The sequence below is a fragment of the Aegilops tauschii genome, chromosome 6 (genome assembly GCF_002575655.3).
Source record: "Aegilops tauschii subsp. strangulata cultivar AL8/78 chromosome 6, Aet v6.0, whole genome shotgun sequence".
Classification (NCBI taxonomy): domain Eukaryota; kingdom Viridiplantae; phylum Streptophyta; class Magnoliopsida; order Poales; family Poaceae; genus Aegilops; species Aegilops tauschii.
In genome coordinates this window covers 452,359,335-452,386,484 of record NC_053040.3, presented here as the reverse complement: position 1 = coordinate 452,386,484, position 27,150 = coordinate 452,359,335, and the positions used below count along the sequence as shown (strand labels likewise).

Sequence of the window (27,150 nt, the reverse complement as noted above, 5' to 3'; positions counted from 1 at the left end):
CTGGTGCGGTACTACCGCGTCTCTGGTACTACCGCTCCTTGGAGCTGTACTACCGCACGTGGCGCAACACACGATACTACCGTTGACTCAAATCCCTCTTGTGGCACTTCTCACGTGCTATGTCTACTTGTTTCACCTGCTTTGCTGTGGTTTTTGCATTGATCCTTCTCGCGTTTCGTGCGTGTTTGTTTTGTGGTGTGTGTTTTAGGTGGTGGCTCAGGTGCTCCGGCTCGCCGCTCCAATCCAAGCCGTGACACGGTATCCAAGCGTATGCGCAACCCAGAGGCAGCAGAGGGCTCCAATGCCCCCCAACGCAGAACCAAGCCCACCGCCACCAAAGAGAAGGAACCCACCATGAGTATGGATGAGATGCCGCTTGCTGAGTTCATCTCTCGGAGGAAGATCAATCCATATGGAAACCCTCGTGCCAACTTTCGAGGGAATGAGCTATTCTGGACCAAGCAGCAGAATCTCATTTATCTGGATGTCATCAAGGCCAAGCAAAACACCTATGTGGAGGTGAAGTGGATCAACATGCATCACATGAAGCAAGAGAAGCACCAGGACTACTTTGGTGAGGCTTTAGACCTAGTGGAGCAATTTGGCATTGGGCATATCATCTCATTCCACAAAGACTATGATCCTCAGATCCTTGCTCAGTTCTTTGCCTCAGTGCATTTTCATCCCAATGAGGAAAGGACCATGACTTGGATGACCAATGGTCGGCAGCTGACTGCTACTTGGAAGGAATTCATGACTTTGCTTGGGGTTCCGGATGAGGGGCTCGCCACACCCCAAGGTGTTCGCCCTCATGCTAATTCCGAGTCTGCCAACAAGAACAGGCTTCTACCCTTCTATGTGGAGAAGAAGCTCTCCAATGGCAAGTCAACTTGGGTACTCAACTCTTTTCTTGACATCATGCACCGGATCTTCCGCAACACTCTCTTCCCACGCATTAGGGACAATGACAAGGTGCATGCCTATCGTATGGATATGATGCTCCTGTGTGAAGACGCTCGCAACTCTCAGACACTACCACTTGATGTCTCACATATCATGTGGCATGAGCTTCGGTTTGCGGTCTTCAACCACAAGGTCCCCATCTATGGACCTTATCTGTTTCAGTTGATCTCGGCAACTTGGGAGAAGCTCTACCCCCAGGATGAGTTTGAGGCCCCTAGTTGGATCCGGCATGAGCCCATCAACCTCCTTGTCAATACTCAGTGGGCCAACACTACCTCTCGTGCTGATGTCGCGGCTGCCATGGACGTGGATGCAGATGAGGATGAGGAGGAGGCCGCAGACGAGGACAGCTCTGAGGGTTACATCCCTCCCACCTCTGAGCCATCTTGGCCTAAGCGACTGAAGAACAAGATGAAGGTTTTGTTCTGTATGCAGGCAAAGGGGCAGTACAAGACCCATGTGGCTTCCAAGGAGACTCGCCGCCGCGACAAGCGGATTTTCAGGACCTTTGGCGAGAACATATTCAGCGGGTCAGAGGAGCACATCACCCCAGAGGCAGAATGGATTGCCAAGCAGGGTTATCAGTGGACCGAGTCTGACGAGGAGTCCGTCCCAGCTGCAGAGTCTGACAGGGAGCGTGCGAGTGACTACTCAGCTTGAGCCACCACTATTGTTGTAGGTGTCCTCTCTGCCTTTTTGGCGTCTCGATGCCAAAGGGGGAGAGAGTGTAGGATTTGCGAGTTGTGTCGTGTTTGGGTCAGTTGAACTTCGTTTATTTCGTTTGCTTTGGTTTGCTTTGGTTTGTGCTTGTGAGACCTTCTATCGTATGGTGTAAGACATATGCACTCTATCGTACCGTAGTGAGCTTTTTCTATCTTGTTCTTATTACATTATGCTCTTTTCTATCTTGCTTAGTTTTAGCCTTATTGCAAGATATGCCATGTCTATAAAATATAGGGGGAGTGTTGATCCTAGTATGTGTGCCGTGCAGTCCAAAGCACTTATCGAGATAGCACACATCTAGGGGGAGCCCGTCTATATTTTAGAGACTTGGGGTTTGCCCTTGCTCTTTGCGTTATACCCTTGTGTAAATCCCGTGTTGTCATCAATCCACCAAAAAGGGGGAGATTGTAAGAGCATTTTTATCCCTTAGTTGGTTTTGGTGATTGATGAAAATACTTTTGCGGACTAATCATGTGCATCGAATATTTCAGATATATATTGACTACGCACAAGATGATTTGGTTCCCCTCGAAGGCTATGGAAGAAGGCATTTCTCTACGTTTCTTTTTGGTGGTATTGAGTGATAGGGAAGCCGTACTATTAAGAGGGGGTCCACGTTGGAAAGGTTGGGTGGATTCATCACGTACACATCTTCCTTTGCACCTCCTTTTCTTCTAGCCTTTGGAGCATCCTATGTTTTCCTTGTCTATCAAATATTGCTCGTGCTTGCTGAACTAGGGCGTGCGGTAGTACTGCTCCTTAGAGCGGTAGTACCGCAGGCCCTTGCGGTAGTACTGCCCGCTGGCGCGGTAGTACCGCAAGCGCACACGGTAGTACCGCTTCTAGGAAAGCGGTAGTACTGTGGCCGTAGTCCAGATGTTGTCACCCTCTCCCTAGTGGGTGGCACCCATCACGATAGTACCGCGCACAGGGCGCGGTAGTACCGTGGTATCTGGCTTAGTTCCGCAAGTGCGCGGCAGTAAGGGGCGGATGTAATTTTTTACATCCGCGCCTCGCGCGGTAGTACCGCAGCTGGCTTACGGTACTACCGCGTCGGGTTTTTGCATCGACTCCAACTCTGCGGAAGTAGCCACGGATGTAACTTTTAAATCCGTGCCTTCCCATCTCTGGACAGCCCCTGCCTTGCGGTAGTACCGCAAGGGGGCGCGGTAGTACCGCGCCAGCAGTACTACCACCCTCTGCTTTAGTGCATTTTGGGCTGTTCTGGTCTCTGCTGCGTGGGCGGTAGTACCGCGGGGCCCTGTGGTAGTACCGCGTGCCCCTGCGGTAGTACCGCGCCTCAGGTACGGTAGTACCGCGTTACACAGGCTGAGTTGGTGGATAACGGTTGGATTTGTTCTTCCACTATATAAGGGGCGTCTTCTTCCTCTAGTTGACCACCTCTTCCACCTCCAAGCTCCATTGTTGCTCCAAGCTCCCCGATCTCTCTCCCTAGCCAATCAAACTTGTTGATTCTCTAGGGATTGGTTGAGAAGGCCACGATCTACACTTCCACCAAGAGAAATTTGATCCCCCCCCCACTAATCCCTTGTGGATCTTGTTACTCTTGGGTGTTTGAGCACCCTAGACGGTTGAGGTCACCGCGGAGCCATAGTCCATTGTGGTGAAGCTTCATGGTGTTGTTGGGAGCCTCTAATTAAGTTGTGGAGATAGCCCCAACCTTGTTTGTAAAGGTTCGGTCGCCGCCTCCAAGGGCACCAATAGTGGAATCACGGCATCTTGCATTGTGTGAGGGCGTGAGGAGAATACGGTGGCCCTAGTGGCTTCTTGGGGAGCATTGTGCCTCCACACCGCTCCAACGGAGACGTACTTCCCCTCAAAGGGAAGGAACTTCGGTAACACATCCTCGTCTTCACCGGCTCCACTCTTGGTTATCTCGTGCCTTTACTTGTGCAAGCTTATTTGTGTTATATCTCTTGCTTGCATGTGTGCTTGTTGTTGTTGCATCATATAGGTTGCTCACCTAGTTGCATATCTAGACAACTTACTTTGATGCAAAGTTTAAATTGGTAAAGAAAAGCTAAAAATTGTTAGTTGCCTATTCACCCCCCCCCCTCTAGTCAACTATATCGATCCTTTCAACAGATTTGATTTTTCAACCAATTTATATGCACTTGAGCATGTGCATGTAGTTCAAATTTGAGTTATGCACATAAAATGCATTGAAAACTCAGTTAATGCATAAAAATGTCCAAACGAACCCCGAAAAATCACAAAAAATCACACAACAGTCCTGTTGTTCTATGTTGACACGAGAAAATAATTTGAAAGCAATAAGAGGCAATGGATATCGTTTCGTCCACAAAGGTGGGACGTTCCCTACCGAAAACCATCATGCTTGTTGTGAGAAGCTCCGGTTTGTGAGAAGCATATACCCAAACCTGCCCCAAATGGGACAAAATTTGTACCACGGCATGTTGATGCCGCTCCATGATAGCATGCCAAGTTTCATGAATTTTCTGACGAGTTTTGGATTTACTAGAATTTAAAAACCAGGCATCTCAATGTTTTGCCGGCAATCAACGGTGCCCTGGTGTTTGAAATTCATTCCCATTTGTTGCATGGGACCTAAGCATGCACCCAAGGACATAGATTTGATTTTTCAACCAATTTATATGCACTGGAGCATGTGCATGTAGTTCAAATTTGAATTTTTCACCTGAAATGGGTAGAAAACCAATTTAATGTATAAAATGTTCAAACGAACCCTGAATAATTCCAATTCTTTTACGACACACATATAGTTGCATGTTCACTCCAGATAAAAGGTCTAGCAATTCAAACACCGTCCATTTCCGCTGTAACCCCATTATGTAATTCAAATCAAGATGAAAAATCAAGTAGATCGCACACAGTTTATTATCATCAACCGTGTGAGATGTACTACAAAATATCTTGGAGCACCGTCGGTGTATAGTACGCCTATGGCTTACGCGAGAAGGTGCGTCGGCTACAGTCCACAGCCGGCGTGTCAAGCACACTAGCTCGCTCCCCAAATATCATTTCATTGTTCAATCGTCGCCGGTGAAAGATGGGCACGTGGACCCGCGTCGTGAGGGCAACTTTGATGGCCCACTTCGGCAAGAGCGCAGCCGCAGCCGCCATGCGCGTGCTAACAAGGTGCATAAGCGCTGCCGCAATTTGCGACCGGGCGGCAAAGGCAGCCCAAACGGCCGCTGTTGCTTCTCAGGTGGCGACAGCAACATCTGCCTCGGGGATAGCAACTGGCGAGAGCGGCACAACAGTTGTCCGTTCCGCAGCGGCGGCCTTAGCCCCTGATGGAGGCTGCCCACGACCATGTCGAGGCCGCCCACGCCCAGCTCCTGGCGGTCACCGCATAAATCGAACGAAGCTTCTCCGACAACGGTCGGCAACCCACGGCCGAAGAGTTGGCAATCGCCGAGAGCGTTCGAGCAGCCGTCCGTTCCTCCGCCGCATACCTTGCAATGACGGAGCCTGTCCAAGCCCAGATCGCGTCCTCCCATGCCCAGCTCGTGGCGGCCTTTTCCAAAGAGATGGCAGACGCGGATGGTAAGATGCTTGCCGAGTATGGTGCGATGGATGCCATGGAGCCCCTTCCCCAGGAGACCGTCGGGCGCGATCTGGACATGGAGGCGGCGGCGGAGATCGACGAGCACCAGCCGTAGTAGTACTCTATGTTTTGTTTAATTAAGAGCGTCGGTTTTTAATTTGTTAGAGTAAGGTTTAGGTCAGCTACCTTTGTTTAATTGCTGAACTTGCTCGATTAAGAAGTGTGGGTGTGCTGTAGTCTCCTTTGTGTACCCAAATTATGCAATGACGTGGATGACCACTATAACCATGGAATGTCGAACCAAAACTTTTGACGTTCAAACTCATCACACACGGGTTAAGCCATCTGAATCGTTTGTGATGTCCACATATCGTACACAGTTCTGAATAAGGGACCGTGTCTGATGACACTTTGCGCGCCAGTTTTTTGGCTGAAGCGATTCCAAATTTTTGGCTTCCACGGAAATATCTACCTCCCCGCCCCCTCCCCCTTACCAAAAGCCACATTTCCCCTCTTTCCGCCTTCCTTTCCAAGTTGAAACCTTCACTCCTTGCTTGCAGCGCCGCCGCCTCCTCGCCGGCGACCCTCCTTCACGCTGCTCGGCCTCCTCTATCCAGGCAGGTAATCCACACCCGACCCCCATCCTCCTCCTCCTTCCACATCCCACATGCCCTGACCGCCGGCGCGAGCGCGACACCTTCCACCCAAATCACCGACCCCTCCAACAAATAAGCGCCGGCCTAAGCCATGGTGCACACAGTATAGCCAGGACCTCAAGGAGAATTTGGCAGCGGAGAAGCAAATCGTGGTTGCACGCACGGATGAGGTCGCGATGGCTGCCATTCGTGCCGACCCCCAGATCTTGAAGGAGCACCTTGCCAATTGCTAGCTACGCCGGTTAAGCATGCTCGGTTTACCCGTTGCGTGTGCTGCTCCTGCCTTTCCTTCACAAAATCTAGTGAATTGTGCTATCTAATTTCACCATGCAATCTGTTGCTCTAGTGTATATGTTCTATATGTCGTGCAGTGTGGTGCTCACTTATTAACTGTTTTGTTAATTAGTTGCCGTCTTCAGTTAACTGTTTGGTTCAATTCTGCAAATGTGATGTTCAATTCTTCAGGCTGCAATTTTGTATTGTCTTCCATGTGAGGAATAAATCGAATTTATCTTTACAAAATTGTGGGTGCATTCTGTTATTGTATACCATGTGAGGAATAAATTGAATTTGGCTGTAGTAAATGCATGAGAAACACATACAATTGCTACAATTGGCTGTAGTTAACTGTTTGATTAACTGTCTGATCTTCTATTAGGAGTATGTTATATTGTGCAATGTGGTGCTCAGTTAATGTTTGGTTCATTTGTTGTGGTGTTTAGTTAACTGTTTGGTTCAATGTTATATTGTGCAATATGGTGCTCAGTTAATGTTTGGTTCATTTGTTGTGGTGTTTAGTTAACTGCTTGGTTCAATTCTGCAATGGGATGTCCAATTGTCGTGGGTAGAATTTTGTATTGTTGTGCATGTGAGGAATAAATCGAATTTGGCTGCACTTAATACATGAGAAACATATACAAGTGCTATATTTCCTAGTTCTTAATCATGCTTGGTTTGGGTAAATGGGTTTCCGTGTGGCTTCAATTAATCTGATGAATCTGCAATGTGCTTATTTTTCATCAACATATTTTACTGATAGCATGCGAACCCTTACTTAACCTAATGACTAACTACCTTATATGTGTTGCAGGGAAACAATGGGAAGCACTAAGGTTTACAATCGAGGTTAGCACGTGCATGGTCCGTTGTCTAATAGCACATTATTGTGCAATTGCAGGAACCATTCTAATATTTTGGTTTTTAACAATTTGGTCTTGCACATGTAGGTCCTGCTGTCAGAGGTTTTGACCCACTGTTCGACCCTTTTTGCATATGGGGAAATGAGTTGTCCATGAATATCAATCAAATCAAGAAACTCAGAAAGATTGTTAGGATAAAGAAATTAGCGACAAAAAACAACAAGATCTTTGTCTGCACAATGAAGAAGACATCAGTTCACTACAAGATGGTGCTAACTATTATACCTTGCCTTTTTTTATTCCTTTGCCCCATTTCCAATATAGAGAAGATATTTATGCATATCCTTGTTTTCAGGCCTTTCCAAAGCAGTTCACTGATGATTATCTCTCAAACCACCTCTATGGTCAGGAGGCAAGGAAGGTTTTCATACAACACCCATGGTTCAATATTGAAGTGTTCCTGAAGAGGTCGAAGGACGGACGGTCAATCATCCACAGTCACTGGCCTAAAGTTGCAAAGACCTTCAACATGAATGAAGGCTCAATATTTGCCTTCGACTTCAACAGTTTTCCAGATGAGATGCATCTGTCTATATACCGTCTATGATGCTAATTTCAAAAGGTTCTACATGTTGCATGTGGAACTTGCTACTGGTGCAGTTGTGTAATGGGGTAGCTGAGTGCTGAAGCTATATCATGTTGTACTCTGATGTATTTCAATTATGAAATTCTGCTTCCTTAATATGGAAATGAAATATATTGTGTGCTTAATATGAATGTCAATTAGATTAATAAATGGATTATTAATAATAGGGCAATTAGCCTGGTAATGGCGAATTAGCCTGCTAATTGGGTTTTGATATTGCAAACTGTTGTTCAAGAAATACCGTGGGCGATGACCTTAGGCAACGCACATAGTTTCTAGGAATAAACCGTGTTGGATCAATGAACAATCACACACGACTTTCTCTTGAAAACTGTTTGCGTTAGGCCACCTTGCGCAAACGTTTACCACATAAAAAATGTGTGTCATGGACATCCTTTGCCACACAGTTTCTTCTACGGACCGTGTGTGCTACATTCAATAACGCAAACGATTTAACGGGAAAAATTGTGTGTGATGTACCTGTGAACGGAAACGTTTTCCTTGGAGCGAATGTGTGGGATGTGCATACGAACGGAAACGTTTAGCGGGGACTGACTGTGTGGGATGTACTTGCGACCGGAAACAATTTCACCGTATAATTGTATTTTTAGCTCTACTTCATGTATTTCCGTATTTGAGCGCTCGCCGGTCGCACACGGCCTCATTTTGCCGAACGTGTGTGCCAGGAGGGCATATCCCCGACGGTTTATGGGTCGTGTGGGAAGGACCCCCCTATCGCCCACACTCACTTGGAGACTGTTCCAGATGCCATCACGGAAAGGGGTTTTAAACCGTTTGTTTAGGACCGACGCGCACCAGTGGGCTACTACGGGTTTCTAGTAAGAACCGTTCTTACCTACGCATCAAAACTACAACGATTTTTCGTCAAGTGTGTTGTTTTAACCTTCAACAAGGAATGGCCGTAGTCAAATTCGATTCAACTAAAGTTGGAGAAACAGACACCCGCCAGCCACCTTTATGCAAAACAAGTTGCATGTCTGCCGGTGGAACCGGTCTCATGAACATGGTCATGTAAGGTTGGTCCAGGCCGCTTCATCCAACAATACCGCCGAATCAAAATAAGACGTTGGTGGTAAGCAGTATGACTATGATCGCCCACAACTCTTTGTGTTCTACTCGTGCATATCATCTACACATAGACCTGGCTCGGATGCCACTTTTGGGGAATGTAGCATGCAATTTCAAAAAAATTCCTACGAACAGCAAGATCTATCTAGGAGATGCATAGCAACGAGAGGGGGAGAGTGTGTCCATGTACCCTCGTAGACCGAAAGCGGAAGCGTTAGCTTAACGCGGTTGATGTAGGCGAACGTCTTCGCGATCCAACCGATCAAGCACCGAACGTACGGCACCTCTGAGTTCTGCACATGTTCATCTCGATGACGTCCCTCGAACTCTTGATCCAGCAAAGTGTCGAGGGAGAGTTTCATCAGCACGACGGCATGGTGACGGTGATGGTGATGTGATCCGCGCAGGGCTTTGCCTAAGCACTACGACGATATGACCGGAGGAGTAAACTGTGGAGGGGGGCACCGCACACGGCTAAGAAACAACTGTTGTGCTTTGGGGTGCCACCTGCCCCCGTATATAAAGGAGGAGGGGAGGAGGCCGGCCCTAGGAGCGCCCCCAAGTGGGGGGAAACTGACTAGGACTCCCAATCCTAGTCGCCCCCCCCCCTTCCTTTCTTTCGAAGGGGGAAAGGGGAGGGAGAGGGAGAGGGAAAGGGGGTCGCGCCCCCTCCTCCTTGTCCAATTCGGACTCCCTTGGAGGGGGCGTGCGCCACCCCTTGCGAGCTCCCCTTTCTCTCCCCTATGGCCCATGTAGGCCCAATACTTCCCCGGGGGGTTCTGGTAACCCCTCGGTACTCCGAAAAATACCCGAACCACTCCGAAACCATTCCGGTGTCCGCATACCATCTTCCAATATATCAATCTTTACTTCTCGACCATTTCGAGACTCCTCGTCATGTCCGTGATCTCATCCGGGACTCCGAACAATCTTCGGTCACCAAAAACACATAACTCATAATACAAATCGTCATCGAACATTAAGCGTGCGGACTCTACGGGTTCGAGAACTATGTAGAGATGACTGAGAAACATCTTTGATCAATAACCAACATCGGAACCTGGATGCTCATATTGGTTCCTACATATTCTACGAAGATCTTTATCGGTCAAACCGTAATGACAACATACGTCATTCCCTTTGTCATCGGTATGTTACTTGCCCGAGATTCGATCGTCGGTATCTTCATACCTAGTTCAATCTCGTTACCGGCAAGTCTCTTTACTCGTTCTGTAATGCATCATCCCGCAACTAACTCATGAGTTGCATTGCTTGCAATGCTTATCATGATGTGCATTACCGAGAGGGCCCAGAGATACCTCTCTGATACTCAGAGTGACAAATCCTAATCTCGATCTATGCCAACCCAACAAACACCTTCGGAGACACCTGTAGAGCAATTTTATAATCACCCAGTTATGTTGTGACATTTGATAGCACACAAGGTGTTCCTCCGGTATTCGGGAGTTGCATAATCTCATAGTCAACGGAATATGTATAAGTCATGAATAAAGCAATAGCAATAAAACTAAACGATCATTATGCTAAGCTAACAGATGGGTCTTGTCCATCACATCATTCTCCTAATGATGTGATCCCGTTCATCAAATGACAACACATGTCTATGGTCAGGAAATTTAACCATCTTTGATTAACAAGCTAGTCAAGTAGAGGCATACTAGCTAGGGACACTATGTTTTGTCTATGTATTCACACATGAATCAAGTTTCCGACTAATACAATTCTAGCATGAATAATAAACATTTATCATGATATAAGGAAATATAAATAACAACTTTATTATTGCCTCTAGGGCATATCTCCTTCATAAGTAGCAACGGAGGGGACTGTTGGCAAGGATTACCTGCAAGTCCACGTGCTCGCCGCCGGCCTCCGCATGTCCATGAGACGCGCCGCTCGACGCCGTCAACGCCCAGCTCCGACACGGCGGAGTCCGACAGGGCCACCTTCTTCTCCTCCAGAACCGCCGCTCGTGGGGATGCAGCACCTCCCGCACCCGCACCTCCGACGCAGGCCTGCACGGCATCTCCCGCAGTCTGCGTGCCCGTCTTCTTCAGATCTCCGTCCGTGACGGCGGCTTTGCCACGGCCTTACTCCATCCGAGTCACAAGCAAGCAGGAGGAGAGAGGGAGACGATGATGCAGAGGAGAGAGGAGGGAGAGGGAGGCGATTTGGGGGGAAATGGGTGGGCGATACGGCCGGTGCCGGTTCCCCTCCTCTTATACTGTCGGCCTTTTTTTGGAAGTTATCCACGCACACGTGGACGCGCACGACCGCGGGAAAACACGAACGCCACCGTATAATACACATACACGCCCGGCGTACAATAGTACATGGGCCGGCGCGGGCTCGTACAGGGCTCTACGACTGGTCTACGCGCGCTCTACGCCCATCTGAAATGACCATCGTGCCCCTCGTTACGAACGGCCATAGATGCATCTGGGCCGTCCTTGTGTTTCTCGCGCTGAACGTTCACTCCAGGGGAGCACCGGAGCAGAAGCGCTATACCAGCACTAGCAAGGATGCTACACGTAGCTCCTCCTCTAATTTTATCATCTAGTCCATGGTTATATGTATCACTGCAGGAGCTTAACCAGCCATGACATACGGTGAGGAGTTTGATGTCTGTTGACTGAAACTGGGGCTATTAATCAAAACTTGAACCACTAACTCGGACTCAGGCTATTCGATCGTGGCGTCTCAAGGCTACGGTGTACAGCAAGATGCATCCTTTTTGTGTAGTTTGATAAAGCACTAGATGGAAAGTGCGGCTTGCCGCACCCCGCACCCCAGCCAGGTGCGGTCATACCCAACCCAGCAACCATCCAACACAGTAGGTCACACTTCAAATTTGATAGATTGACATGATGAAAGGGAAAAGTGTGCAGGTTTACAACAGCATACCAAAAACAAAGAAGAATTGCAGCATACAATAACTTATTTACTATGCAGTGACATTATATCCAACTTGATAGAACACTATTCATATTCGATTCAGGCTGTTACACGATGGCATCACCCACCAGTCCACTACTGGTTACGCAATATATATTCGAGAGACTGAAGGAAATATAGACCATTGATTCCATTATTTGATTTTTTCAAAGAAAGATATAGGAGGAACTAAGCACTAATAACAATAATGGTTTGGTTAATTACATCACTTTGAGCATGTCATAGAAAATGTCACATGATATACCAAAAGCAAGTCCTCAAAGTAGCCTAAGAGAACCGATATATATATAGTCCTTCTATGACATACGGTGAAAGTAGTGTATTGGATAGCTCTATAAGATCTTGCTCGTCGAGGCGTTGTCCGAAAGAACTGTTGATACAATTCTAAGGAGATGGAAGTGAACCTAGAATGGAAACAAATACAATTTTGTGACCCAAAAAAGCATATCCACAAGCATGGCACAAAAGGCAATACATTACTAAAAAATTGTCTTCCTAGGTTTGATGGAGGTATTGCTGGCAGGAAATCTTAGAACACCAGGAAGCAAACCATAAAAATAAATATGTGTAGCAGACACAATATTAGGTATGGTAGCTAGGTACACAAATCCATGACCCCCTAATCATCTTTACACAAGTCCTCCCCACCTCCCTCTCTACTTCCTATTCTTCATGTTGGATCTCACCGGGGTGGCACACCAGTCAGCACCACGAAGGGGTCAAACACAACCAGGCCATGAAGTACTCGGCAAGAAGAACGAAAGGAACAAAAAACTTTCAAGCAGGAGGAGATTAAAAATGGAACAGCAAAGGATAACTAAACGGGAGAAGATTGTTATCAACCAGATGTCCCCTGCATTGAGGTGAATGCTTGCTCCAGCAGTCGCCATGGTGTGAACCTTCAGAAATGCTCATAGTACTCCGAACTCCTACAGAATCATTCACAAATTTTGTCTTCAGCATAAGAATGGAGGTGCATGTACAATAACTCGCAGGACAGATGACCACAAAGGAAAACATAAGGAAATTCAAGACATAAATCAATCGACCAGAACCTTGACTTCCAGAACATAATGAAATTCATGATGCCACAAAACCAGTTTTAAGCCAAAATCCTACATGAAAAATAGATAGGTGGCGTTCCACAAGAAACATGAATCGTCAGTTTAGGACACCTTTACCATGTGAGCATGTTGCAAACTATCTAACAGAGGTTATAATGGGCCAGTGGAAAAGAAATTGGCCAAAAAACAGAACAGTAGAGACAGTTGTCATATTTGCCTTATCCATGATGCCACAAAACTAATTTTAAGCCCCAGCATATAAAATAAGTACTCGCAAAGCAGGTGAGAACCACGCCATGGCAAAAGCTATATCGACTTCTTCTGCTTCATGATGATGAACTAATGATCATGACCTCCACAATCGTCACGGCTCCGCCTCGACAATCTCTCCTTGTTCTGCACAATGTGGCACCTGGCATCAAAGAAAAAAAAATTAGAACCATGTTTGGAAAGGAGACCTAATATAAACCAAGTCTGCAGTCACTCTGTCTTGTATATAAATAAACATTGTACATGCAGATGAGTAGTGCTACTGCCCCAAGAAGTACATGTAACAGGACAACCATAGCTCACATAACTAACAGAAGTGCATATCCAAAAAGATAGGGAGCAAGGTATATTTCTAATCATATGATAACTGAAATGTACCCCTTTCGCTATTCTCCCACATTCAACAAAATAAAAATATGTGGCAGCAACTAAAACAACAACTTTGTAGTCAGCTGGAGAAACATTAAGAGGGACATCCAAAATCAAATAGTGAGGATGAACGGCTATTTTAGTCTACAAATCTACAATATATGACTTTATGATTTGCTCTTGATAAAAAGCCTTAGTATTTACACCAACTGATCAAAGCCGCTTAATCAAGCAAATAGAGGTTGTGATGTCCTGGTTCAGGGGAGGAAAATAAGTAAAGAATCCCAACAAAAAATGTGATCATGTACATGAAAGATTCCCCATTTTGATGAACCTTTATTAGTAGATTCTACAGTTCTACTTACCTAAGTATATCTAATTACTGATAAACCCTAGCTTAGGATTTAGGTAGTGTAAACATTACTAACAAGCAAAATCACTCAAGAGATAGCTGGAAAATATTTGGTAACTTTTTCGTTTACACAAAACCATCTAGCAGGCAACAAAGGGATCTAAATATAGTCCATGCTTCTTAAGCCAAAAAATGGTATACATATTTACTTGCAAGATAACATGTTCGTTCCTATAAATTTAAACGCCTATGTGAGTTATTGATAGATTAATGGGAGGAGGGGTAGTCAGAGAGAGAGATGATAGACAGCGACCTGCAATCATATTATTTATAGTTCAGAGTTAGACAGTAAATATCATATGCTTATCAAATAGGAAATATGGTGATCTGCATGCTATCCTGAGAAAGCAAGATGAACTATATGGTACTCCCTCCATCCCAAAATAAGTCTCACTTATTCTACAACTTTGTACTAAATCAGCGACACTTATTTTGGGACGGGGGGAGTATTGTAAAGCTATATCTGTTGAAGCTTGTCAAAGTTGAGTAATTCCAAATGTTGCACTGGATATGTTTAGTTCCATCTTATTCTATACAGAAAACATCAGTTATTGTATTGGAAAACTAAACCCACCAACACTTATCAGAGCTACATATATATGAATGTTAATAACAAAACACTTTGAATGAGTACTCGGGTCTGCTTACATATATTTTCAAAAGGCTACCTCAAGTAGTATTAATAAACTAAACCAACCAAAAGCATAATTCTAAATCCTATGCGAGTTATTTGGCAGACAAAGTCCTGGTACTTAACAGCCTATGTGAGTTATTGGTAGATTATTCCACTGAAATAGTGGACTTAAATATATACATTGGCAGCATGAGCCGTCGCTAAGAGGCTTAGCCCGCTATTCAAAACTTTGAATAATTCTGAGAAGCACTTGGTTTGAGTGGAATGTATATTTTACCTTAAAGGCGATGTGATATTACACCTGCAAACTCATCTCTCCTAGTCCTAGACCTCTGATCAAAGATCAAGCTCCTGAGCTGCTCGTTTCGTTGTAGTAGCATTTGAAATTGACTCGCTGGTGAGCTTACTTTCTGACCCTTTCTTTAGTTGGGCTGCCAAGATAGTTTACAATATTTCAGCTCTTCCATTAAATGCAGTGAAAGGCAAGGAGACCAATATGAAATCAAACATTGATTAAGTAGTGCATGTGTTGAACCATTGATAATGAAAAGAAACAACTGAAGTACAATCTATATGCTATTGTTGCGAGGTGCACAGATGAAGAAATGCTTGAAATGCTTACTTGAGACACAGAGCTTCTGCCAGACCTGCCTCGAGTCCCCTGAGCTGATCCTTTGGACCATTGGAATTTTTTTTCTGTCATCACAAGAGGGCACAAGTCAGCAAGACCAAACACCTTCAGCTTTAAATCAAAAATTGTACAGCAACCCAAGTTAACTAATCACCAAAAACACCACAATTATTCTGCAGGTCATGTAATTCTGCACTTCCGAGATTTGCAGATCAAATGGCTCGCCGCCATCAGTGAACTGAATAGCGAACAACTGGTATTGTATGCTTCAGACATCACTCCCATGTGTTTAATAGCTTAAAGGATTTGGACTTGCTTAGAACCAAAAGCCGAAAAGAAAATAATTGTGCTTGTTCTTACTGAATTGTAACACGAATTTTTGGTACATTCCCTAAACAGACAGTTGAAATTGCCCTACATCTCATGAACATGGACTTCATAGAAAATTCTTCTACTTGATGATTCATTCATGGAATTTGGATACAGAAGCGTCTTATGCGGATCTTAATATTGTCAGCTCTATCGAATCAACAAAAATGATGATTTGATTTGCATCTGCCTACCAATCCACCACTAACAACATCGTTTCATGACCAGTGATACAAATATCCACTAAATAATTAGGCAAAACTGATCAATCTTGTACATAGTGGATACTGTCAACCCTGTACACTGTCCCCACAGGCATAATCGAGTCCTAACCTACTCTACTGGTACTTAGTGAGACCATTCCCGAGGCGAACGTTCATATAGCGGTGAAAATTCTATTAAATTTGCGGTGTGAGACTAAAAGCACAGTATGGACCTTACTCGTAGCAGCAGGCCGACGTGTCCTCCCACGGTCCCACTCCGCCGCGCCCGCCGTTCTCTGCTGCATAGAGCTTTGGAAGGGCCATATCCATGCTCTCAACTATAGTAACTTCATTTACAAAAGTACATAATATTAACTTATATATGCATTGTACATTGTAAAAGGAAAAAAGTTTATTAGTCGCCTTGACAGTGTACCTCCAAACACCAAAATGACTAATAATTTCCTAGGGAATTAGAAAAACAGCATCGAACAGATTACAGTTGAAGATGGACCACCTTTGTGCTTTTTTAAGAACCCAAGAAGAAAAGAAGCATCCGCAGATTCTTGTTGATACATTAGAACTTACAAAGTTTTTAATATACTTGACAGATCAAAATAGTAGGAAACTAAATTAACACTGCATTCCTAACAGCAATAAAATAGCAAGCAAGAAGCATTAAAAGAAAACAGAGAGCAGCATGAGCACGCAACATAAAAAAATTGGGTCACCTTAAGATCAAGAACCAGTGGCACTCTCTCCATTCAGATCAAGAAAGAAAACATAGAGCAGCATGAGCACGCAACATAAAAAAAAACTGGTTAACCTTAAGATCAAGAACCAGCGGCCCTCTCCATTCAGATAAAAAAGAAAGACCGCCATAAACATCCTAAGCCGCAATGGAGGCACACACCAACTCCTGCATACAAAACATGAAGTGACTTTTAGTTTCATAGATAATGGTCTATGAAGGGTATTTTACTAAATGCATAGTACCCTATGCCTTTAGTATCTCAACCAGAACCAAAACACAAACAAATGGTCAACTAAGAGAATGGTCTACCAACACGATGAACCAAATTATCTCATAGAAGATACCATAACTGCGTCAGGATCCAAAAATATGTCGTAAAAACATTGGGCACTATGGCCATTGTGGATAAGAAGACGTTGTCGCAGTGGAAAAGCAGAGACAGGGGGTCGAGGTCATAGGGGGAAGCGCTCACCCGAGGAGCAGGACAATACTATACATATGTCACCCAGAAAAATATAATCCAATGTATTGAAAATATATATAAGCACCTTGACGATACTATACATATGTCAACCTAAAAATAAAAGACTTACTATACATATACATATGTCCTCCAATTTCCATAAATTCTAATAAATAATCTTCAGCTAAGAACAGAGTCGGGAGCAACCAAAATTACACAAATAATCAAGCATAAACCTAAGAATAGGTCATAGAGTTACATAGTGCTCAAGGGATGTTCATCCCACTACTTTTGCAGCCTAAGACCATTTTCTATAGTCTACACTCCTCCACTTGTTGCCTATTCCAGCAAGTAGATGGCCTGAGGCCTGAATAATGAATCTATGTAACTAAAAAGACAGAGAATTCACATGACAGTGCCATGGATCAAGAGGCCTCTAATCTAAGTATATAAAAGAGGAAAACTATACAATAAATGCGATGAAAGCCAGGAAAACTGATATCCATCACACACTATATCACAAATTGAGATCATATAACCACCATTAGCAAATCAGACTTGAGATCAAGTCAACATTTCAGTCATAAATATTTTTAATATCAGGTTTTGAGGATGACAATAGGCTAATAATCAAATTCTGAGTTTGTTGCCATACCTTTGTGTTCCCACACATCCTAGCGTTCCAGATGCACTAATTTGCAGAACATTAACTCAAAGTACCTTGCACTATTATTCAGAATATGACCCTGGAGAAATCATATGCATGGATGTTAGAGCTGGTATGGCATGATATCCAAGCAGCAAACTAACTCAAATAGCAACAAATAAAGATAAATAAATGCTACCGGCATGTTTCCAACCTAAGTGTGCTTCCGAGATTCTATGAAAGATAAAACATCAAAATCGAAACCACTACTGATGAGATTTTATCAGATGCAACACCCCAAACACACTGTACTAAGCACACAAAAAGACAACTACAGCAGGAAATTGAAGAGCAAATATATTTTGAGCAGAAAAATTAACTGTAAATTAAGTCGAATATGTCAGCGACCCGCAAGCTATGTGCCAAACTGGCCGGAAACCTCGTCCAGCTGATGCTGGTGTATTCTTATATGTTAGCAAAAACTGCTTCTGCTGTGTAGTTCGTCTAATCAGATTCGTAGGAACATAAAAAGATAGAACATGAGATTTTTCTAGGGAAGTCCAAGTAAATACTATACATGAGCGGGTAGAAAATGGCATCCTCATACTGCAGTATTCAGTTAAGCACAAGTATATACTCTTGCTAATTGCTATGGTTTAGTAAAAAGGGGCAGAGCCTTTTCCTTGGTTTCTACAGGAGGGAATCAAATTATTATTTGTTTATTTTCATGCCCAATAGATTGTGTTCATTAGCACTCTTTCTTAGAGCATGTCGACAAGGCTGTTTTTTCCTCAGCAAGGTATGAACTATGGAAACAGATTCACCAATGTCGATCTGTAGTGGTCAAAGAGGGATGGCGGCCAACAACAGCACGAGATTGACGGGCCAGACGTGTCTCACCTTGGGGTCCCGATAGTTTCTGCAGCCCGTGCTCCACGGCGAGCCCGGCCTCCTACCGGCCGGTGCAGCGTCCCCGGCGGTGACTCAGTGATGAAGTGGGCTGGGCAGGGGATTGAGGCGGCGGCCTCGTCGGGGGAGCAGAGGCGCGAGAGGAGGTCACGGCCTTGGCGCCATGCGCCTGCGCGAGGAACCCCGCGACGACGCGACGGCGGAGGGCGGCGAGCTGGCCGCTGCTAGGGTTTCTGGGGAGGAGGCGGTCGCGGTGCGTGGGTGAGGAGCGGTGATGCGGAGCAGCAGCAACCGAGGTGCTTCTTCGAGGCAGCGCAGAGAAGGGGAGGGCACGACGGCCAATGCGAGGGAGAGACGGGAGGGGGCAGCGTGAGGTCGTGGATGGGTGCCTGGGCGAGCGACGGCGGCGGGGCAGGGAGGCGGGCGCGGGTTAGGGTTTGGAGGGAGAGAGAGAGAGAGAGGCAGGGCGGGATGGAGAGAGAGGCGAGGCGGCAGTAGCTGGGCGCGGGGGGAGGCGCGAGTGCGGGAGGGAGGAGGCGGCTAGGTCATCCCACGGTAGCGCCCCCTTTTATACCCCTTACGCGAAATGACCGAAATGCCCTGGTGGGGGCACGTATTTACATTCTGTTGCAATTGAAATTTTATCCAACGGCTCACAATGATCTGGTAAATATCCGACGTCTCACGTGAGCCAAGCCCGAGATCCGACGGCCCGAGTCGCATCAGGAAACCGATCCGACGGCCGAAAATGCAAACGCATGGAAAGGCTCTATTTTGGTCTGGACTCTAACAATGGGATGTTGTAGAACCCAGATTTTTGTCGTCAGCTGAAATCGTTGGTCGGGTGCATCAACACAGCGTTGTATATCTCTACTGCCGAAGAAGGAGCGCAGCGTTGTAGCGTAGCTGAACTCTGTCTTTAGTAATGTTTTTTTTTTCAAGTTCCAGTAAACAAGGCCCAACTGCACAGGGAGATTATTTGGATAATCTGTCTTGAAAGTCAACTCTTCGATGAAATAATTCAAACGGCGACGACGACCTCCACGTTTGTTTACGCCTTTGGGTGCCACAGCCAACTCAGATCCCCTTCTCACTCTGCTCTGCCGTTCATCTGGCTGTTCCCGGCGTCGTTCTCCTCGCCGGCGAGTTGCCGGGGTCATGCCACCAGCCACAGCCCAGCTACTCCGCGGCCGGCCGGGCGTCCTCCACGGTAGGTACATCCCCGTAGGTATGACCCAATCTCCTCCCACGTTCACTGTCGGTGCACTTGTGGCGCTCGTTGACTCGGGTAGCCGGAACACTGACAAGATTGCCGGCGTCTCCCTCTTCTCCAGCGCAGGCAGATGGCTACTGCGGCTGCGTTTGCCGGGAAGGCGGTGGCGATTCCTGCCATCTCCTTGGTTGGAAAGGCTTTCAGCTACCTCGACAAGTACCACAGATCTGAAGGCATGGAGGAGCTGAAGAAGCGGCTTGAGCTGGCCATGCCAAATATTGAGGCCGTGTTCGACGTCGTCAACCCAGACCACGTCAGGGAGGAGAGCCCTGCCCTGGACAAATGTCTGTGGCAGCTCAGGGCCGCCGTCGAGGATGCTGAGAACGTCGTTGATGAGCTCGAGTACTATGAGCTGGAAGAGAAGGCCGAGGAACGTAAGGTTATTGATTGGGGCTCTTCTCTTACTAAGATGAAGCACAAAGTTGTCAGATCTGTTAAAAAAGTTAGTAGTTTGGACAAGACCTTGAAGAATTTTTCTCAACGTGACACTCTCAAGAGACTGAGAAAAGCTGTGGAAGGTTTGGACAGATCTGCTGCAGGCATAGCCAATTTCCTCACTATCGCAGACCGTCTCAAAAAATCTGCTTCTGCCAGCCAGCAGCAAGTTGACGCAGATCGTGAGACAAGCTCTGAATTGAGTGTATCTAAATTTGTTGGGCGAGAAAGGGAGAAGGAGAAGATCATTGAGTGGATAACCAAGACATCAGTTGAGTCGGCTGATGGTGTGACAAGAATCAATAGTGTACCTATTATTTCAGTGGTTGGTCATGGTGGCATGGGGAAGACTACTTTGGCTCAGAGCATATGTAAAGAAGATGCAGTGCGGAATCATTTCAAGGTCATCTGGGTCACGGTGTCTACCAACTTTGACGCAACAACGGTGACAAGTAAAATGCTGGAATCTGTTACAGGGGTAAAACCAGGTCCTGATCATTTGGGACCATTGCAAAAGAATCTCAAAGAGGAGCTCAAGTCTATGAAGTTTTTGTTAGTTTTGGACGATGTGTGGGAAGATAAGAAAGAATCTGAATGGGCTAAACTATTTGCTCCTCTCAGGAGTTTGAACAGCGGAAGCAAAATTTTGCTGACAACCAGAATGCAATCGGTGGTAGACACGGCCACAAGCTCAATGGGAGTTGAAGGAGGTCACTGCTTGACACTACAAGGACTAGAAGAAGATGAAAATATTAAGTTGCTCAATCACCATGTATTTTTCGGGCTGGATCCGCAAGATTGTGAACACTTCAAATCAGCTGGAGAGCAAATTGCAAGGAAACTAGGAGGATGCCCCTTGGTAACAAAGGTTGTCGCTGGGCATTTGAGAGGGAATATGATGATTGGATACTGGAACAGGTTCTTGCATGAAGAACTAAAACAGTTCAGTGGAACCGAAGAGGGTATCATGAGGGTTCTCAGATTAAGCTACTATAGACTACCAACGGAGCTTCAAATTTGTTTCCGATACTGTTGTATATTTCCACGGGACTACGAGTTTGAAAAGAAAGAATTGATCCAAATGTGGATGGGTTCAGGATTGATCTCGCAGCGTGCAAGTGATTCACAAACTTTTGAGGATATTGGAGCACAAATTTTGGTTCAGCTGAATAAAAGTTCATTTTTTGAGCTGAAATCCAGACCGAATATTACTAACGGAAGAAAAGAAGAATACTATGTAATGCATGATTTGATGCATGATTTAGCAACAGATGTGTCCTCGGGTGAATGTGCAAGAGTTGCTCATGCTTCGTTTTTTGAAGATGATAACCGCACTATCAGACACATGTGCATTGCTAATATTCACAGCTTTTCTATTGAAGAGGTCAAAAAAATCTCCAACTATAAGTATTTGCGCACTATTGTCATTGATCATAGTGATGCTGAGGTTAAAAAGGATGTAGTTTGTGAACTTGAAAGAGTTATTGAAAGCTTGGAGTTCTTGCGTCTCTTGCGGTCAAGACAGAAACATTATGATTGTGGTTTCCACCTCACTGAAAAATGTGGCAAATTGATACACCTTCGCTATCTCAGTCTGCACCAGATATCTCCAGAGGGGATATGCGGGGTTACTAGACTGTATCACTTGATGCTGTTTTACTGCAAAACTGTTGGGAATAAAGAAGGAAAAGAAATGTCACAAATAAGATATTTGGGGAACCTAGATGGCTTGCGATATGTATCATATGGATTTAATAAGAACAGCCATGGTGAATTTGATCCTGTGGAATTCTCTGTTGGCAGACTCACTCATCTTCAGGAGTTGAATAACTACCTGGTAAAAGAAAGCATAGTCAGCAAATTAAGTGAAGTCAAGAGCTTAAGAACTCTCCGCAGGCTACAAGTATGCGGGCTTGAGAAAGTCAAGAATCCGGAAGAAGCTAAGGATGCCAAGCTGAATGAAATTATTTCTCTCAATTCTTTGTCACTCAGTTGGTTTGGCGAACAAAACAATAAGGATGCGCTAGTTCTTGAACACCTTGAGCCACATTGTAATGTTATGGAATTGGAAATTGCTGGATACACTGGCGTCAAACTTCCATTTTGGATTGAGGACCTCACTATCAAAAACCTGGTGTCACTTGAGTTGCGTGATTGTTTAAGCTGGGAAGGTCTTCCCTCTCTTGGAAAGCTAGTATGGCTCAGGCATATTAAGTTCCAAAGACTTCTTAAGCTACAACAGATTGGTCATTTTTCTAGTAATACCTCCATGGAATTTTTTCTACCTCCAAGGCTTGAAACTCTAGAAGTGCATGATTGTCCAATGTTAAGTGAACTACCTGTTCTACCTCCAAGCTTGGTGCTATTGAGGATATCAAAGGTTGGACTGACCAAACTTCCTATGATTGACGGTGGGAGCAGTGAGACTAAGCCATCACAGTTAGTGAGCATTGTCGTCGAGAGATGTGCTCTTCTAACTTCGCTAGAAGGGAGTCTATTGGAGCAGGAGATGTACATGGGAGCTCTCCAGTACTTCAAGATCGAAAACTGTCGCAATCTGGAGTCTGGGTCCATTGCATTTCATGGAATGAATAGACTTGCAACACTCTGTATCGCGGATTGTACCAAGTTTAGCACAATTGGAACTATTAAAGGAGAGCTCACTTATCTCAACCATCTCCTCATAATTGAATGCTCCGGCCTTGTATCCCTCCCCTCAGCAGATGTGTTCATGAGTTTCAAATCGCTACGGCATATGGTGATATATAGATGCGAGAATCTCTTGTGCTTGGGAGGTCTCGGCTCCCTTCCATCTCTGCAATACTTACAAATCGAATGCTGCAGTCAACTTGTGGAGGTTGGGTCGTCCCTGACTCCACATGCATCATCTAGTGGCGAGGAAGATCATCTGGTGCAGATACACAAACTTCAGGTCGATCTCCCATCCATGCTGCTTGTCGAGCCACTCAAGAGACTCCATCGAACAATAGAGTTGGTAATTACACATGGGCCACAGATGGAGAGCTTACCTGAGCAATGGCTGATACAGAACCGCCAATTCCTTCGATGCATAAGAATATCAGAGGCCAAGTCCTTAAAATCTCTCCCACTAAGCATCCGGGAACTCTCCTCGCTGGAAGAGCTCTGTATTATGCAATGCCATTCAGAACTATTCAATGAGATCAGAGAAAACAACAACTTTGAATCATACATGGCACACACCCGTCGAGTGGCAATAGGTACATCCACTGGTCCAATTTTATCTTCGCCTTGCTATTCTTTACTTATTCACAACTTATCAGTAAATTCTCTCTATTTTCCCTTTCAATGTCCTTTTTGGCAGGGAATTTTCTTCCCGTTGTAATCAATGTTTGCTTTGTTATCTACTGTTTGTTGCCATAGCACTTACAAGACAATCAACTTTTCCTGGCAAAATTAGATTCTACTGAAATCATGCATTCAATGCCAGTTCTGAGTGAGGAGTATTTGCTACATTGTGATTTCTTTGCTCACCTAGGTCCACTTTCTGCATTATGTTTAATATTGTAAATTCTACTTGCATTACTTCATGCATGTATGTATTTATTTTCAACCTCGATGATGACCGACTAAATAACTGTGACAGTACCATACTCTCATGTAAGGGGAGGAGGATGGTTCTCCATCATGGGCAAGGAATGCGACATAAGGACTTACGAAAGACTAAGGTAATGCACAATCTTCGCAGAACAATACGCATTTTGTTCTCCTTATTCCCTGAATTACTTAGTACTCGTGTACTATAAGTACAGTTTGTCTCTGTTTCTTTATAGTAGATAATAATGTTGGTATATTTAGGTGCCAACACATTCACTAGTTAGTATCCGGGGACTCGGAAGTACTCCGTCCGTCCCATAATATAAGAACGTTTCTGACACTATTGTAGTGTTAAAAACGTTCTTATATTTTGAGACAGAGGGAGTAGAAAACAAGAATAAGCGCCTGTACCGCTTGTCCTTTCAGTATCATTACCTTGTATGTCCTCCTTATGGAATTATGTAAGGACATTAACATTATACTACTTGCAGTATGATGCAGTTAGTCTAAACTACATAAGTAAATGTTGATGTATTTCCATATATTTTTGCATCTAGTGACACGGCTAGTGAATTGCAGAAGCGCAACCTTACTAATTCCCATCTTTGCTTATGTATCTGTTAGATTATGCAGCAGTGGAACTGCATATTATTGTTAAAATCATTTTTTTCCTTTGCTGTAAAGAAACATGTTTTGATATGAATTTTTAAACATTTTTTTATCAGGTTTGAGGATATCGATTTACTTACTTCCTGGGGGAACCAACCAAATGATGACGAGGGAGATGAGACTCCCTCGTCATCATTTCCTTCATCAGAGCCATGGTGGAGGAAATACCAGTGTTGTTGGAAGAATGCTTCTTAGCCTACTGTTGCTCGGCGCCATCTGAAAGGTCTAGTAGCGGGATTGATCGCCCAAGAATGCGGCCTGCAGTAGATCTGAGCAACGGCGAAGCCATCCTTCTGAATAAGTGGATCGGGACTCTTCTTCTTATTTTATCTTCTTTTATTTACAAGTGAGAAAGGAGATCTGGACCTTGTGTTGTTTGTGTGTACGATGCGAACCAAAGTTTGGCGTATAAATAACACTGTACTACTCCCTCCGTTTCTAAATATAAGCGCTTTTAGAGATTTGAATATGAATGCCATACAAATGATAGACATATTTTAGGGTGTAGATTTATTCATTTTGCTTCATATTGGAATCTCATAAAAGGCTTATAGTATATACGAAAATCGATGGTGGGTATCTTCAAACCTACTTCGTCTTAATCATTCCACACGTGCATATGAATTTTTCATTGAATCGCACATTACAGGATCACAGCAATTATAGCATAGAATATAAAATCTTAATATGGAAATATAATAATACAATATTATTGCCTTTAGGGCATATTTTCAACATGGGCACCATTTGGCACTGGGGCGACGAGGCGGTTGAGTCGACTGCACGCGGCGTACGATCTGAAAACCTTGAGGTGGAGAGGATGTCGACGTCGTACACTGGTCGCTCAACGAGTTCTGCAGCACGATCCACATGTGGGGCTAGAACTAGCCGCCCACGGACATGGGTGGCTACGGTGGCTTCTCCTCCTTAGAGTCCTCGGCCTCGATCTTGGCCGACTCGACGTCGTCTTCATCATCCAAGACCGGATCCTCCTTCACAACAGACGAAGACGGCCCCAACAACTGGGGCGGTGGCGCAAATTGGATCCAGAGCTCCTCCTCGATCCGGGTCTTGGCGTCGCGGTAGCTGCTCCAAGGGGTAGCCACCGAGCAGCCACCATGTCCGGTTCTTTTCCGCCTCGGTATTCTTGCCCATTGTGGCGGTCGGTGTAGGTGTGGGTTTGTGGCGGCTTTGGGAGGGGGTGGGAGGATAGAGTTTGGGGAGATGCCATCCAACTTTAAGAGTCGGGCAGTGCGTCGGCATGAAGGCGGATAGGTGGCGAGCCAGTGAGAGCGACATCAATGTGGATGATTCTACAGCCGAAGAGGATTTTTGGGTAGGACCGGGTTGTCGAACACCACCGTGGCGGACGTCTGCACTCCACCTGATCGCTCCGTGATATGGGCCAGGTCTGGTGAATTTTGGACGTCTGGACCGGCCCAATCAAATTTGATGAGCCGCGTCCAGACATTTGGGGTCGATTTGGTGAGCGACGCTGAAGATGCGATAGGCCAACATGCACTCAGTTGTAGCCATACAATGACCATGGTTCATCAAACCGAAATACAACCCAACCAATGGATTAGATTGAAGAAGAGAAGGAAGAATAAAGAACTCATTTGGAATGTTAAGGGCAAAAATAGCATGATCTCAGAGAGCTAGGCGTTCATTACCGACAAAAAGGGTCACATCGGGATGGAGAGTAAATAGCATAAAACTACTACTTTACAGGCTATGGTTTCAAAAAACTACCGGTTTTTAATTTTTCTCAGATAACTACCAAACGAGGGGTCGGCTGTTTCAAAAAACCCAAAACGCTGAGTGCTTATCAATTGATTGTGATTATGACAGGTGGGCCCCATGCGTAAGAGCTCTAATTGTTTGACCGTTAGGTGTGGGCGTGCACACAAATTTAAGAAAGCAATCTGGTCCCTGCTTTTTTTGCAGAAAGCAATCGGGTCCCTCCTCTCGCTCCCGAGCTGGACCTCGTGGCTCCGCCTCCGGCCGGTGAGCCGCCCGCCGCCGGCGCTCACCGGGGCTCAACCCTGGCCGTTGCCCCGCCTCACCTCCTTCTCTCCTACCTCTCTACGCCCGCCGCCTAGCCGTGCTGCACGACGCCGCCGGGCCAGTGGCTGCCTCTATGCCGGCTCCCCATGGCGGGCTCAGGCCGTCGCGAGCCGCGCGCCATGGCTAGGGGCTCGGGCCGTCGCCAGCCGCGCCATGGCCAGTGGCTCAGGCCGCCACCAGTCGCGCGCCATGGCCAGGAGCGCGCCGACGAGCAAGGGCCGCCGCCAGCCGCGCCATGGCCAGGGGCTCGGGCCGCCACCAGCCGCGCGCCATGGCCAGGAGCTCCTCCACCTAGCCTGTCGCCCGACTAGAGAAGCCCGCCGTCGCGACGAGGAACGCGGTGGCCGAGCCGCCGCCTTTCGCTTGGCCGGCGATCTGGCCGCCAGCGAGCTACCGGCGCAGTTCTTGATTGCTTTTTCCAGAAAATATCAGGGACCCGATTGCTTTTTCCAGAAAACATCAGGGACCCGATTGCTTTTTTTAAAACTTACATAGATACTGACATGTGGGTCCTACATGTAAGGCAACAGTCAAACAAACGGTTCTCTTATGTGCGGGTCCCACCTGTCATAATCACGATCAACTGATAAGCACTCAGCGTTTTGGGTTTTTTGAAACAGCCGACCCCTCGTTTGGTAGTTATCTGAGAAAAATTAAAAAC

At 45.6% G+C, this 27,150-nt stretch overlaps 1 protein-coding gene and 1 long non-coding RNA gene across 8 annotated transcripts; one reads left to right on the top strand and one right to left on the bottom strand.

Moving 5' to 3' along the window:
• Positions 1–11,702: 11,702 nt before the first annotated feature.
• LOC109751360 (uncharacterized) lies at positions 11,703–19,011 on the bottom strand. 5 transcript variants are annotated; one of them, XR_002230094.4, is made up of 7 exons: positions 18,461–19,010; positions 17,570–17,660; positions 15,936–16,616; positions 15,117–15,190; positions 14,772–14,925; positions 12,589–13,221; positions 11,703–12,149 (listed from the first exon to the last, which is right to left on the bottom strand). It is a non-coding gene; the product is annotated as an uncharacterized lncRNA (long non-coding RNA). The 5 variants fall into 5 exon arrangements; XR_002230095.4 differs by lacking the exon at positions 11,703–12,149 and having other exon boundaries at positions 12,203–13,221; positions 15,936–16,044; positions 16,524–16,616; positions 18,461–19,011; XR_005760704.3 differs by lacking the exon at positions 11,703–12,149 and having other exon boundaries at positions 12,203–13,221; positions 15,936–16,044; positions 16,429–16,616; positions 18,461–18,997.
• A 339-nt stretch (positions 19,012–19,350) lies between these two features.
• On the top strand, positions 19,351–24,889 carry LOC109751354 (disease resistance protein RGA2). 3 transcript variants are annotated; one of them, XM_020310250.4, is made up of 4 exons: positions 19,351–19,697; positions 19,804–23,416; positions 23,822–23,884; positions 24,479–24,889. In XM_020310250.4, the coding sequence occupies exons 2-3, from the start codon at positions 19,813–19,815 to the stop codon at positions 23,863–23,865; spliced, it is 3,648 nt and encodes a 1,215-aa protein (XP_020165839.1). In that variant the 5' UTR covers positions 19,351–19,697; positions 19,804–19,812; the 3' UTR covers positions 23,866–23,884; positions 24,479–24,889. The 3 variants fall into 3 exon arrangements, with proteins under 3 accessions (XP_020165839.1, XP_020165836.1, XP_020165837.1); XM_020310247.4 differs by having other exon boundaries at positions 23,803–23,884; XM_020310248.4 differs by having other exon boundaries at positions 19,523–19,697; positions 19,809–23,416; positions 23,803–23,884.
• Positions 24,890–27,150: the final 2,261 nt, after the last annotated feature.